Below are 15573 nucleotides of genomic sequence, written 5' to 3' on the forward strand. Positions count from 1 at the left end.
CTATGACATTTTGAGCTATAAAATGGTAATGGCAAAGCTCATCATCAGGGATAGAAACAAATTACAAGAACAAAACATCCAGATAACACAATATCCTGGGGAACAACTGAACTATTTACATTACTGCATGACAGGTGAAATCCACAAAAAAAGAGTTAAATTATAAAAACATTAGATGAAAAACAACTGAAATATGCTAAGTGCATGACTAACTTTTGCTGAAGAAATAAAAGCAAAAGTCTGTCAACCATAACTGAAGGTATAATGATCTGAATAAATGCGGAAAATTCGTATGGAGAACCAAACCGCTTTGACCTAGTTCCTGGCTAAAGAAAGAGAATGGAACCATGTACAGCAATAAATAATGCAAACCATGACCAAAAAACTGTAATATCTAATAAAAGTTACAAGTGGAGAAGTTAGTACAAGACATGTGCATGCAGGTGTGTAGCAATTTTTACCTGATGTATAATTAGCAATTACACTGATATAAATGTTCCTACTCAGACTGATTCAAAAATCTCATTACAGGACCCAACAACTTTCATCAAGTTTTCAAAACTTCAGCTAGCAAACTAAATTTGAACAATTGCAGCTTATAACTATAGCATAAAAGTTGTACAATATGCACTGCTGCCAATAAGCAAATAATAAACACTGTTTTGCTCACTCCCAACCGTTTTTCAACAAAACTGACACGTCAGTTTTTATCTTGATAGATACAGCAATGAACTTTGTGATTTCTAAACTGGTTTTCTTTCATCAGGCTTTATTCATGTGTGATATTTCTGAAAGAGAAACTTAAAATCTCCTGTATAAACATGCAAGATAGCAGTAGGAAGAATGATAAATTGGTTATCACAACAGTACATTTTGAAGATTCGAAGTAACTAATTTTAACCCTCTGCCCACTACCAATTTCCTAATCATGAATGCTGGTCTCAGATTTCACACAAAACATGTTGTAAAAGGATGAGGACTCATCTAAGCTTATTATTTGGCATAAAATAATATTTTGCATCCTCAAAATATGTTTGTAATCAAACAAACCAATGCAAATTTAGTCTGCCCTTTGTCATTCAAATACTTCCTTGGACTGTTGGTTGATACAATGTACAGCCACAATTAAAAAGTATGTAGTTAAGACCAATGTAGGAAATTTTCATAAATGTTACAAAAAAATAAAATCCCAAGAGAGATAAGTGCTTTCAGTGCACAATCTACACTGAACTTATTTTGCACATGATATTTGTACCTAGTTAAACCAATTTTGACAGTAGTTATTTTGTTTTAACACCACTCAACAAGTGATGTAACTTCCACTGTTATGGCCAGCTCGGTGATACTGGCTGATGTTTATGAGATTTTAAATCATGACATTCTTTATTTTCATGATGTCAGTTTGAAATGTATGGAAAGGTATGGACATGTATACATTATTACTGAACCAATTCCATCAATGCTAGATCCATAATTAATGAAATGTATAGAAGGGTATGGACATGTATACATTAGTACTGAACCAATTCCATCAATGCTTGATCCATAATTAATGAAATGTATGGAAAGGTACGGACATGTATACATTATTACTGAACCAATTCCATCAATGCTAGATCCATAATTAATGAAATGTATGGAAAGGTATGGACATGTATACATTATTACTGAACCAATTCCATCAATGCTTGATCATAATTAATGAAATGTATGGAAAGGTATGGACATGTATACATTTATTACTGAACCAATTCCATCAATGCTAGATCCATAATTAATTAAATGTATGGAAAGGTATGGACATGTATACATTAGTACTGAACCATTCCATCAATGCTTTGATCCATAATTAATGAAAACAAAGGTCAAATAGTAAAATGTAGGGGAGTGTGAGAAAAGGAAGAATGAACATAAAATGACAGAACAGGCAAATGAAAATCAGACTATCAATTTAAGCTACCAATAACAGATTCCTTGATTTCTATTCTGATCATATCCTTACCTGCTACATCAGCTGAATTTATGTTCTAAACCTGATGAATAAATGTGCACATAAGAAGAGATTAACGCTATAACTTGAAGTACCTGTAAAGGAATCAAAATGAGTGTACCTTAAGAGTCTTGATGTGGTCTTCAAGTGCAATTTTTTGGCCTTCAAACTCATCTGCTTTTGCTTTGACTGTTACTAGTTCAGATGCCTGGAAGAAGAGGAAAAATGAACAAATTTAATATTAAAATTAATTTAAATTCATTTGTTTTACTGAGATATTTTAACTGATACTGAAACTGAAACATGGAAATAATGTCAAACTTCATATAGTTCCTTAGACACAACTTTTAGTGTTAATATAATATAAAGAAGGAAAAGGCAACACATTTCATTTTCAGAGAAGGCTTGGTGGGGAGGGGAAACAAAAGTTCAAATTCTAATATAAAAGTGATTTGGTTATGCATGCAATGCAAGAAATGTCCGAAAATTAAATATGATATTTAAATGTTTTATCTGAAGATTTTTAATTTAGAGTCAATAGTGATACAAATATTTCATTGCAATTTTCAAGACAGTTTACAATACTTTTATGTTTAACTTAATAATTCTTCATTTTTTTGGTAACATTTATCTACTTGGAAGAAAACAAGTCTATGATTAGACATGTCAAATTTTTGGGAAATTTCTACTGGTTACCCACGAATTCTAACAATCGGTTACCCAGCTTGTTGTTGTTGTAGTGTTTAACGCGATGTTTCAGCAAACGATAGGCCATACATGGCGGCCAGTATTAATGGTGGAGGAAGAACCCAGGAAAACCCTGGAAAGAAACACCGACCCATAGGAAGCTACTGGCAAGCTTTCTTACATACCCACATTTGCCGAATCCGAGACTCAAACCCACACAGAGGTGAGATAGCAGTGATCTGTAATGGACAGCACTTTAGACCACTCGTCCACTATGGGCCCCCAAGTTTACTTGTAGGTATACTCGTTGTGACCATTCTTATTGTACTCAAAACTAATGGCTCTAACAAAAATTATTATTATCTTTCCAGAAAAATGTTTTTAAAACATCTACAGTGACAACTCTGCATCTATGCTGTTTGTCATTTTTCTTAAAATCATTTGTAGCTTCAGTGAAGGATAAAGAACCATTTTCTGATTTTCAATTAATTCTGACATATATGAAAAATTCAAATAAATTTATTCTACTTAGGCATATTGAACAAAATCACGCAGAGTAATTTTGTTTCCACCAGACTTTCAATCTCACTTTCTGGTAACTGTACCAAAATTTTACAAGTGCTGGTATCCTTTAGCTAATACATTTTATATTTCCTAAATTACAAAAGTACCTGGTTATGTTCTCTTAAAACCATACCCATCTCAATCTCACCTTAACCTTATCCAACTTCTCCTGAACTTCTTCCAATGCTTTCATGTTAAAAATTTGATGCTAGCTCTTCTATTTGCTTCTGTCTTCTAAGAAATTAACACCTACAATTAGCTGAATTTCCTGTTGAGTCTGATTTCTTTTCTTGTAATCAAATTCACTTAACCAAATAACTGATCGGCTACTATAAATTTCCCATCATACCAATATATATTATCTAATTCTTCAAGATGCTCTGGGAAAACATATTATTTAACCTTGTTCTAGGGTTACTTATATTGCTTTTAAAGTTGAATATATCTATAAATGAATCCATCACCTGGTTAAAATAACTTCATATTATATCTTCTTAATTTCCTAATTCTGAAATATTTTGTATTTCTAAGTAAAAATCATCACTCTTGGGTACATACATATTTAGAAGTGTCAATTAATGATATCTAATTGTAATAATTCCAGGTAACTTATTTCCCCCAGTTTTCTTATAGGCTATAAAGAATAAACATAAAATTATTATGTCACAAAATAGCTGCTCCTCTATAAAATAAAAATCATATTGATCTTGTAAAAGTGTTTTTTTTTCCAGGATGCATAATTTTGTGCAAATTCACACAGAAGTTCTTCATTCTGACTTAAAAATGAAAAAACTGTATGAAAATTGCACAAAAATAATTTGCCCTGAACATAATGAAACCCATAATATTAATCAAAGTTAAAAGTTCATATTAATCATGTATTCTGAGTATACTTTCATTACCCCCATAGATTTTTCTTAACACTTTTACCAATTGCACTTGTTGAGACTGCAAATAGTGGAATTTTTATCTCAGTATTCTTAGGTAATGCTTGTGGTACGACATGTAATTGAGATTCATGTGGCAAAGTGTCACTGTCAAAATATATGTGCCAAAAATGGAATAAACAGCTTGCAAGTATTATCTTTATTCATTAATCACAAAGATTTATTGAAACATTGGTGGTCTCTACATACTTTTCAAATATACATTTAGCAAGTGACCTGAATTTATGCACCTGGGTAGTTGACAAACATGAGCTTGTGAATGCAAATTTACACACATACGGAATCTGTAGATAGGAAAGAAAATCTCAGAGCATACCACTGTTACTCTGTCTATTAATTTATATATTGGATCACTTTCAGACAAAAAAGAACAAATAAGATATACAACTAGCATTCTCCCTTGATCTCTCTGATGATATGATGGCTCATCAACTCAGCACAAGATGCAAGATTACCTAATTAATATCCAAATGTTGCTGATTATCAAACCAATCTGAAATCTAAATGATATGAGCTTACATGCCAAAGTTGGTAAATGGTAAAAAAAATCAGATCAGAAATGTAGCCTATAAAGTGCTTATAAGTTCAGTCAATCAGATGCAAGATAATAAGATAACCTCTATATTATATTTGGTATTAGAACTTTTTGAAGTCGTAAGTGAAATAAATCGGTATAAAATATCACAGTAAATGCATTAAGATGTAAGACGGATCTGCATGTTGATGTTTTGAAGGCTTTTATGAAATTTAATCATAATATAAATGACACACTTCCCTGGCATTTCCTTCATGTATTGCAAAAACTAACCTTCAGGCTCAAACATACAGTTTGGGAACTGCATGGAAGTCCCTAGTTATTTATACTGAAGAGTACAACTTACAAGTAATCCTGCTCTCTCTTGATATTTTTTCATTTCTGCTTTGGTATCATCTATTGTACTTGACATTTCAGAAATTTTTGCTTGTAAGTGATGAACCTCAGATGCCACTGAAACAAATGAATAAAAATTTATTTGTGGGATGTAAAAATCATCATTGGAAGATAACATTTGTTTATGAAGATACAATGGCTAAACTGATCATAAAAATAAAAAAGACTGGATAAATTTATGGGGAAGGAATTTCCATATTTATGCTGGATTTCAAGAAATGGTTTCCAGATCCAGTTACATTTATCTCCCCTGTTGAAAGAAGGGTGCAATTTTAATAACATCCATCTGCAGCATTCCTACCAATGGGATTAAAATCAGACTTGTACTATAATATTGGACTAAAGTAGCACAAAAGATCTCTTGAAAATTCACACTCAAAATCAACATGCAATATTTCCTTTGACGCATATATATTTTTATGCTTTTGGGAATCACTTAAATATACACAGAATAACATCTGTTGCTGCCGTATATTGGGTAGATATAAATTGAAAGATGGTCGACAGTTATTGCAAGGGAGGTAATTATAAAAGCTTATATATGATACAAATTTTAAAAGTAAATTCAAGTATGATAACAATCTAAAAAATGTACAGAATGTATATTTATATCACATTACTGGTTAAAAAACATTTGAAGAAACAAATTATTTCAGAAAGTGATAATAGTTTTACCCTTAATATTTCTGAAATTGTTTATGACAAGTTAGTTTTTGGTTTTAATTAAATTTGGTATATGTTAACATTCATATAGTAATGAGATCAATACTGTTGGAAAAGACACAACATGATAGATCTAAAAAAAATTACACTTATTGGTCTTAGATGAACAAGCAATATTTATGTGCCATTCAAATTAAATTGTTAAATTCAAAACCTATCTTATTTCATGAAACATGGAGGCATGTAGAAAAAAAAGCATTCAAAAAATAAGTGGCACAGCAGCTCGTCCCTCTGCTTTTCTCAGTTCACTGCCTCAGTCCTGCAATCACAACATACTCTAAGATTATTATGCACATGTGCCAACCCGACACATATAGTCTAGATAGTCCTGTTCTTTCAAGTCTCAATCCAAGGTGCCTACATACAACACAATACAGACCTGAGCTTTCAAGTCTCAATCTGAAGTGCCCAATACATAAATACAGTCCCGAGTTTTCAAGTCTCAATCCAAAGCACCTAAGTAAAACATAATACAGTCCTGAGCTTTCAAGTCTCAATCTTAAGTGCCTATGTATAACCTAATACAGTCCTGAGCTTTCAAGTCTCAATCTTAAGTGCCTGTGTATAACCTAATACAGTCCTGAGCTTCAATTCTCAATCTTAAGTGCCTGTGTATAACCTAATACAGTCCTGAGCTTTCAAGTCTCAATCTTAAGTGCCTGTGTATAACCTAATACAGTCCTGAGCTTTCAAGTCTCAATCTTAAGTGCCTGTGTATAACCTAATACAGTCCTGAGCTTTCAAGTCTCAATCCAAAGCACCTAAGTAAAACATAATACAGTCCTGAGCTTTCAAGTCTCAATCTTAAGTGCCTATGTATAACCTAATACAGTCCTGAGCTTTCAAGTCTCAATCTTAAGTGCCTGTGTATAACCTAATACAGTCCTGAGCTTTTCAAGTCTCAATCTTAAGTGCCTATGTATAACCTAATACAGTCATGAGCTTTCAAGTCTCAATCTTAAATGCCTATGTATAACCTAATACAGTCCTGAACTTTCAAGTCTCAATCCAAAGTATCTTAAGTCAACATAATACAGTCCTGCATATTTTGTTTTCAAGGTGTGGAAATACAAAGTTTACCCATGTGTAAATCATTAATAAATGTATGCAAGTTCTCTGAGTATTCTCTTTTTGAAACCTACAAATAGTCCTGCTTTCCTCTGAGCCTTTCAGCTGTAGCTTCATCATTTCAAGCTCATTTTTGTCCTGTAATTGAAACAGTATAAGATTTTAACTCCCATATCTGGTATAGAGCATATGCCAGTATACAGACTGACAATATGACAAAAAAATCATGGCCACAAAAATTATCAAAACTGAAACTTCTTTTTTTTTAAATTTAGAAAACAATTTCATGTAAATTGTTTACAATCAGAAATACTTGTGATGGCTATGAATTCTAACTCTGGACAACTGTTTCAACAACAAAAGTTCTACAATAACTATAACTGTGTTTAATTATTCAAACATGAGTGCACTTTCCATAATACTCTTCATTTTATTTCTAAATCCTCTGAATTCTGCAATCTGCATAAATATCACTGGAAACTGATTTGTACAAATTCATCAGAGTTTAAAACAACAATTAAAATTCCATCAAATTCAAATTAATAATAATATAATGAGATAGTTCTCTATGGGTTGATTCTGAATTGAGAAAGGGGTGGTGGAAGGCACTTACTTTAGTGTTACACATGGGTGGTGAAAATAATTATCACAGTTCAAAATGTTTTGCGCTTAAAATTTAAAAAACAAACAAACAGATGTATAGTAGAGTCTATGATAAAGTGTTTTCTGGCCTCCCCACCCCTGCATACATTTAATTCCCAAACAATACAGCCACAAAAATGTTCTTACTGCTATTCTTTTTTTAAAAGTCCAAACTTCATCTAATACTCCAATCTGTCTTGTATACAAAAAAAGGAAAGAAAAGTAATTTATGCTTCTCCAAGAATACCTTCCCAAATACATTAACATTTGAAAATAAGATCTGCTACCTGTCAAATCCAGTAACCCATTACCTCCCCTTGCCAAGCAAGTAGCTCCCAGTTGTTTACCCAATTGAGTGGGAGGGTTTAATAGTAACGTGACGTGATTGGGTAAATATTTTCAGAATTTATTTAAATATTTCTCAAATATACTTCCCAATTGCATTAGTGTTAGAAGAATAGGTAAGAAAAGGGGAAATGCATAAGCATTCAACCTCTTCCGTCAGAATTCTTTGTTAAAAGACTGTCTGATTTCCCCATACGAAGGATAAACTTCTCTTCCAATATGATGGCAGTATGACCATTGGTTGTGTACCACATGACAGTAATGCTCAGGTAAGAAGAAAAGAGTGACTTTTCCTTACTTCAGGAAAAAATAGGGAAAATCCAGTGAGAGCACAAAACCCATACCTGTAAGTAGGTTGTGATAACTTCAGATGGGTCTGGCAGTTCTCTAAGCAACAGCCATTGGACCCACCAGCCACAATTCTAATCTGTGCAACACAATTAGACTGCTTTTATTATATTATGGATGATGTTGTTTTCTTTGCCCCAATGCCTGAAAACCTGCCCCTCTCTATGTGAACCTTCAAATGGAAAGCTTTTTGCTTGTGAGATTTTCTCTATGGTTGATGGCTGCTAACTCATTTCTATGCGATACTCTCACAACAAGAACCAAGCATGAAGAAGCTTAGGCCATGTTCAGTCTAAGAGGAGCTACCAGAACCACTTTGCAAGTCTGGTCTCAGATTTTCTGAATGACTTGTGGGAAAAGACCAGCTGGAGGGAAAACATAATCCCTAATCTCCTCCCAGATGACACAGTCAGATCATCCACAGCCTAGACCTCTGGTTCTGGATTCAACCTCATCACAAACAGATCTCTTATCGGATGTCCCCAAAGTGCACAAATCCACTGAAAGATCAAAGGATGAAGGGACCACTCAGTGTGCAGAATCTGGCCCTTTCTTGAGCAAGAATGGGCAAAAAGACGGAGTCTATTGGGAAGGTCTCTGATCTGGATAGTTATCATGTTCCTGGAGCATTAGCATGGAATTTTCTATAGCAGGATAGTTAGATGGGTGTGGTCCTCTCTGTCTCATGAGGTAGGAAACCACTGCATTACTGTGATCAATTATGATAGTCTGTCTCTCCAACAAAAAAGCATTCATTACAGCTTTCACTTCCAGAAAGTCACCAACATATTCCACACAACTTTTGAAGTTGCATCTAATACTTGGTGATTGACCTTCCAAATCAATAGATATTTGTCCCGACAAAATATTCTTATCAACATTCAGCACATCAATACAGTACGTCTCCAAGTACTTATGATGGAAACGTGGAATATGATACTGGTAAAAGACTTACAGAAGCATTTTAATTATCCAGGTCCAGATTTGACAAACAGATGGCTCAAAATTGGATTTTCACAAGCTGTAGGAGGATGCAAAAAAGAGGGATGGTCTTCTTTGTCGACCAAAGCCTTGACTTTATAGTTCTGGCTCTTTTACCAGGGCTTTAAAAGTGAGTTACCATATATACTTGCGTATAAGCCTGTTCATGTATAAGCCAACCCCCCAAACTAAATAGGTATAAACACTAAAAAGTGCATGACCCACATATAAGCTGACCCACAAATCCGTGACATCACGCGGTAAGTTCTAAATGCATTTATTTAGGCAAACTTATATTGACAAAAACTATTAAAAAGAAATGGAATAGACTTTTTTGAAAAGTGGTTTATTTAATTTTTTGTTTTCTTATTGTTTCTGCCTAATTTAGATTTGTGTATAATTTGATTGAACGATGACAAGAATTGAGCATTTGCGAATTTCTGTAACACTACTTCTCCCTTTTGACTCAATTATTGTTTGTTTATGCATTATTGCATTGGACATTTTATATCAGTGCACCAGTAATTACATTTTTATCATTAAATTGTGATCCCAGTATGACAACACAATGAACAACAATACGGTTTGATTCAACGCTCACATTTAGGCAACAGAACATATTTACATAACGGCGCCACCACATTTACATTTTAGGTTTAAACATGCGCTGAATGAAGTACATCTCTTGGAGTCGAAACATGGGCACCACTGCACTTAACTTTAATGATATCTCCAAAATACAATAATGAAGTTTCAGAAATAATATTTCGAAAATTATGCTAATGCTGTAAAAGCTGAGTTCAGTAAATAGAATGTTAAGTTAACAAAATAGTTGTATCGATAATCGATAAGCAGGATTAACTTTTAATCAGTCGCACTAGCTTTGTTGCTTGTTTATTTAAGACTAACCTTTAGCTATTGTACAGTTTGGCTACAGCTGGCCTGAATATAAAAATAGGGCATGTCCTGGTGGAAAATAAGGGGTATCACAGGGAAAAACGGCGTGTCCTTTGCAAATTTCATGCATACTGGACCTGTAAGATCAGTCAATATTTAGTGAAAACAAGGTTATAAATATGCCATGAAAAACATCCCTATTTTAGGTCCCAATCTCCCTATTATTTTATTCAGTCTCCCTACTTGGATTTTGAACAGTTTACAGGTATGCCTTATACCCCGTTTTACAAAACTATGGTAATTGTGCTAATATTATGGAATGAAAGGCAATTACACATCAATGTACATGTACTGGTATAGTTGCCAGTCAAAATTCCATCTTAACACAAGCCAGTTTCAGGGTTTTAATGTTTAACTGGCCTATAATGCTGTCGGAAAATGAAAAACAAATCAACAAAGGAGACTCTGAAACATCAAGCTTTCCATCGTGTGGAAAGTTATAACGTTTTTCAGCCAAAACATAAAAGTAGATTGATGATTAGTTGATTATAATGAGTATTTTAGCCTTTATTATTACCACTCTTTGTGAACATTTAAGTTATGATGGTTATGTGCCGTGTACAATTAAACGTGCATACATTTTCACTCAGTTTGTAGGATCGCTTATATCACTGAAAATGAGTAACTTGTGAGCGCGTGATTCAACGTAAATGAAACATATTAAGGACTAGCTGAAATATTATCCAGAAGAATGCAATTTGGTCGAAACAGTGAATAAAGCAAAATCTGCATCTGTTTCGGAATAAATAAGAATTTAAGCGATGCTATGCACACTTTGCACTGTGTAAGTACTGTGCATTATAGTTTAAGTCTGGTTTCCCGGGTAAACTCAACCAGCCCACAAATTATGAAGTCTGTATTTACCTTTATTTAATTTCATGTTGGAGAAATCAGAAAATATACACATGCAAAATAATAGAAAAATCAATCATAGTACTTTTATAACAATTTAATATATAACATTTTTTTTACATGCATATGTCTAAATCATTTTTTCATGTCCCAGTATTTACAGATATTACAGTAGCCAACAAAACAACTTAAAGACTGTCAAGTTTAATACACTGGCCCACAGAAAAGCTGACCCCTCTTCTTCCAGTGCTTTGTTTTTTTCTAAATTATTCTGCTTATACGTGAGTATATACGGTATGTCCTCTACATGGTTGGATTAGAGTATACAACATGCAATGGCACAAGGAAGTAGTAGAATCATCATGCATTTGTGTCAGTCTGTATTTCCATACACAGTATCCAATAATTATGGACCTGCCTTGTGTGCTGAATGCAGTATAGCGAACACAGCATTTTCCATTGGGATGGAAGGCTGGCTAAATGAAATCCAGGTCTGCTGGACAGAAGGTGTGAAAAGCAGGTTCAGCAGCTAAGAAGCCAGTAAACTGAAAGAATTAGTTATACCAGTCCTCATACAATTTTGTATACAATCGTTGGTCAATCATCACGTGGCAGATCCTCTGAAATGATGCTAAATTATCTGGTATGTATGGTCTGCATGAAGGCTGAACAGTGAAGCTGCATGCAGCTACAATACCCAGTAAAACAACTGGCCAGTTCTGTACTGCATGTGCCATCTTCAGCAATGCAGGGGATTCACACCTAACGGGGTGCCAAATATCAGGAGGACAGTCTCTCTCTTAATTCACAGCAGTGTGAGAAGGGCCCAAAGAAAGGACAATGGCAAAACTTCCCCAACAAAAGCAATCATGTAGTCTTCTCTTCAATTAGCCTCCTCCTCATTTGCAACTCCAGGAAGGCATTAGAGCTGTGTAGCACAGGTGCATCCAGTACCATCAAGCTGTCTGTTTTTAACTACCTGGATGTGACTGTAGCTGAAAGCTGTTTTCAAAGAATCTTTGGAGAGGGAGGCACCACCTGAATGTTTCCCAGTACACTAATGACCAATGATGACTTCATGTGTTGCCCTCCAATAATTTTGATTTTGTCTATCTTTCACCATCAGACGTTTCCTTAGGACCATACATAGTATGAGTAGCATTTAATGGCACCTCAGCACAATAATGACTCTATGGTGCTAACTAAAACATTTAAAATTATACAAATGAATTGCAGAAGCATTAGGAAGAAAAAAACTTCCAAACAAATGCAAACATGAAGTACAAGAAAAAATACAAAATTCTGTATAATATATATAAGGCACAGGTAACACATCATATCCAAAATCCTTAAAATATTAAGTCACAATCTGGTATATAAAAGATTTTCCCCCCAAAAGGTAAAAAAGGCCTTCAAGGTCATGTTCTCTCTGACCTGAAGCCACAAACACTTTAAGGTGTTGTTGATGTACGCATTGCACAAGCAAGGTTAGTGTTAGAGCGTTTGCCTTGGATGCAGGAGGTCGTGGGTTCGATCACAGGCTGAGTCATAATAAAGACTTACAAAAATGGTACTAACAGCTACCTCACTTGGCGCTCAGCATTAAGAGGTTAGTGTTCGGACTGGTCAGCCTGGTGACAGGATAATGTGACTGGGGGGGACATCATGCTACATGTCTGCATCATGATGCCCCGGTGCTAGACATCACTATAAACTGCCACACTGCAGACATGGTAGCGATATGACTGAAAACTATTAAAGCTACGTTAAAAATCCAAATCACACACATACACACACACACAGCAAGATTAGTGACATGATTGTAATCTTGATCATTGATTCATGCAATGAAACATTTAATCATTGTTCATAAAAGACAATAAAAACTGGAAATGAGAATCTGAAAATTTCCACCCATAATGACTGCAATTGTAATAACATAAATAATAGCAATCTGACAGGTGTTTGTAACAGTGTTTGTGGTTTGTAAGGATTTTTAACATAGCTTTAACAACTATAGTCATATTACTATGATGTCTGCAGTGTGGCAGTTTATAGTGATGTCATGCACTGGGGTATCATGTCTCACCAGTAACATTATCCTGATATCAGGTCTTCCAGTCAAAGTGCCATGTGAGGCAACTGCTAGTACCATTTTTATAAGTCTTTGGTATGACTAAGTCTGGGTTCAAACCTCCCACATCTGAGGTGCACTCTCTAACCACTTGTTTGGAACAGAAATGTAGCTTGCATGTATGGTTTACTCATACCATAACTGAAAAACAAAGATAACAAATGTAATAAAAAATTAAAAACTATTCATTAAAATTCACAAATAAGGTTACCAGTCCTGCAGAAACATTAACTCAATATGTCATCACACTTATCTGAAGGATGTCAGAAGTAACAAAGATCCTGAAGGGTTTATTGATGCTGTGGATGACATTGATAACATTACAGTGAAAGCTTAAACTGCTAAACAAGTGGTGGCACTATGAGGTAATAGGTAGAGATTCTTCCCTTTGAAATGTGTGTTGAAATATAAAGATGGGAAAAACAAAATTCGCTGGATTATTCAAGAGCTAGCAGAGCTTATTCCCTAATGTTAATGTGAATGGGGAATGTATCTGATGGAAAAACTAATATCCCCCTTGACTTGTACTCTGGCTTGACCTATTAACAGAGAAACAGTGGAAATCAAATTAGACCTTCTACAAATATTAAATTACCCTCTCTCTAAATGCTAACATAGAAAAGTAACCTATTGCTCTGATACATCTACACTCTGTTATTAGCTGGAATTATGGATTTATTACTGAACCAACAGATATGTAAATACCAGACTCCGTGTATTTTGGAGAAATGTGGTCATGAATATTCATTCTCAAAACTAAATAGAGAATTCAAATAATTACAGCTGAAATCTGTTTGTCATGGCTGCCCAGAGGACACCCAATTAGCTTAAATATGAAAGTCTTCTGATATTCTGATGGGACTGGCCTTACAGTAAAAATGTCAAGACACATATCATCAACAGAAAAAAAGAGTGGTTGGAATTACTGGGGTTGAGATAAATAAATTTCTACAGAAACTGTGCAACGATTATTGACAAATTTTAACTGAAATCCAGAAATTAAATCTAAGTTTATGAACAGTTTCACCTGGATTTTGAGGGGTATGGTAGGTGTCTGTCCTCTCTGGGATTTTTCCAGTTCTTTCTTGAGTTCCTCTGTGTACCATTTTTCTTCTTTCAGAGACACTCTCAAGTCTTCAATCTCTTGCCGTAATGCAAGTACATCACCATTTCTGTTCATATAAGCATTTGAATTAAAATGAGTGAAAATGGAATGGCTCTTCACTGCTTTGTACTACATATTCAGCACCTCTTCCCCACTCCCCTTCACACCACCTTCCCAAGTGGGTGACTATAGCTGTCACGTACACCATAAACAACATTAATTTCATGTTTGTGATGCATGCATGCACAGAATTAATATTCTATCTAAATAAATAAAACATGTTATCTATGATGTGAAAAATTGTTGGTTTGCTTGTAAACTCAAAATGGTTGATAAATATATGTGACCTGAAGTCTGAAAGGATTTCATTGAGGTAGAAGGTGTGGAAAAGACAAGGCAAAATGAAGTCCATCTGCAATGGAATCAGCTTACTGAGATGGTAGAACTGACACAATCAGCTTATTGAGATGGTAGAACTGACACAATCAGCTTACTGAGATGGTAGAACTGACACAATCAGCTTGTTGAGATAGTAGAACTGACACAATCAGCTTAGCGAGATGGAAGAACTGACACAATCAGCTTATTGAGATGGTAGAACTGACACAATCAGCTTACTGAGATGGTAGAACTGACACAATCAGCTTATTGAGATGGAAGAACTGACACAATCAGCTTATCGAGATGGTAGAACTGACACAATCAGCTTATTGAGAAGGTAGAACTGACACAATCAGCTTATTGAGATGGTAGAACTGACACAGTCAGCTTACAGAGATGGTAGAACTGACACAATCAGCTGACTGAGATGGTAGAACTGACACAATCAGCTTATTGAGATGGAAGAACTGACACAATCAGCTTATCGAGATGGTAGAACTGACACAATCAGCTTATTGAGAAGGTAGAACTGACACAATCAGCTTATTGAGATGGTAGAACTGACACAGTCAGCTTACAGAGATGGTAGAACTGACACAATCAGCTGACTGAGATGGTAGAACTGACACAATCAGCTTAATGAGATGGTAGAACTGACAAAATCTTGAATCATATAAAGCACAAACACAAATCATTTCAGAAACAGCATATGGCCATTGAAAATGCTTCAAATAAGATCTCCGCTAAAAAGCAACTATAGCTTTAGAAACTCTGGTACTTTTTTCAAATGCTAGTAGCAATGTGAGCATGTAACCTGCAACCCCTCAGCATAGTGGAGGAAGATGGTTTCAAAAGTTCCTGCTCTAACTCTCTCAGCCAAAGTCCCATGCCAATCAACTAATTCAAATTAAGTTTATA

The 15573-nt window shown here is 34.7% G+C and overlaps 1 protein-coding gene across 7 annotated transcripts in view; it reads right to left on the reverse strand.

Annotated features, from left to right (window-relative positions):
• Window positions 1–15573, reverse strand: part of LOC149789290 (uncharacterized) — a 163096-nt gene that overhangs the window by 127154 nt on the left and 20369 nt on the right. For all 7 annotated transcript variants that reach the window (XM_089975487.1, XM_089975489.1, XM_089975486.1 and 4 more), the window contains 4 exons: window positions 14197–14341; window positions 6985–7048; window positions 5070–5176; window positions 2112–2198 (listed from right to left, as the gene is read on the reverse strand). In XM_089975487.1, the coding sequence (XP_089831613.1) occupies window positions 2112–2198; window positions 5070–5176; window positions 6985–7048; window positions 14197–14341 (403 nt within the window). The remainder of the gene's footprint in view (window positions 1–2111; window positions 2199–5069; window positions 5177–6984; window positions 7049–14196; window positions 14342–15573) is intronic.

The sequence above is a fragment of the Sinohyriopsis cumingii genome, chromosome 11 (assembly GCF_028554795.1).
Source record: "Sinohyriopsis cumingii isolate HCF-2022 chromosome 11, ASM2855479v2, whole genome shotgun sequence".
In the NCBI taxonomy this organism is placed as follows: Eukaryota; Metazoa; Mollusca; class Bivalvia; order Unionida; family Unionidae; genus Sinohyriopsis; species Sinohyriopsis cumingii.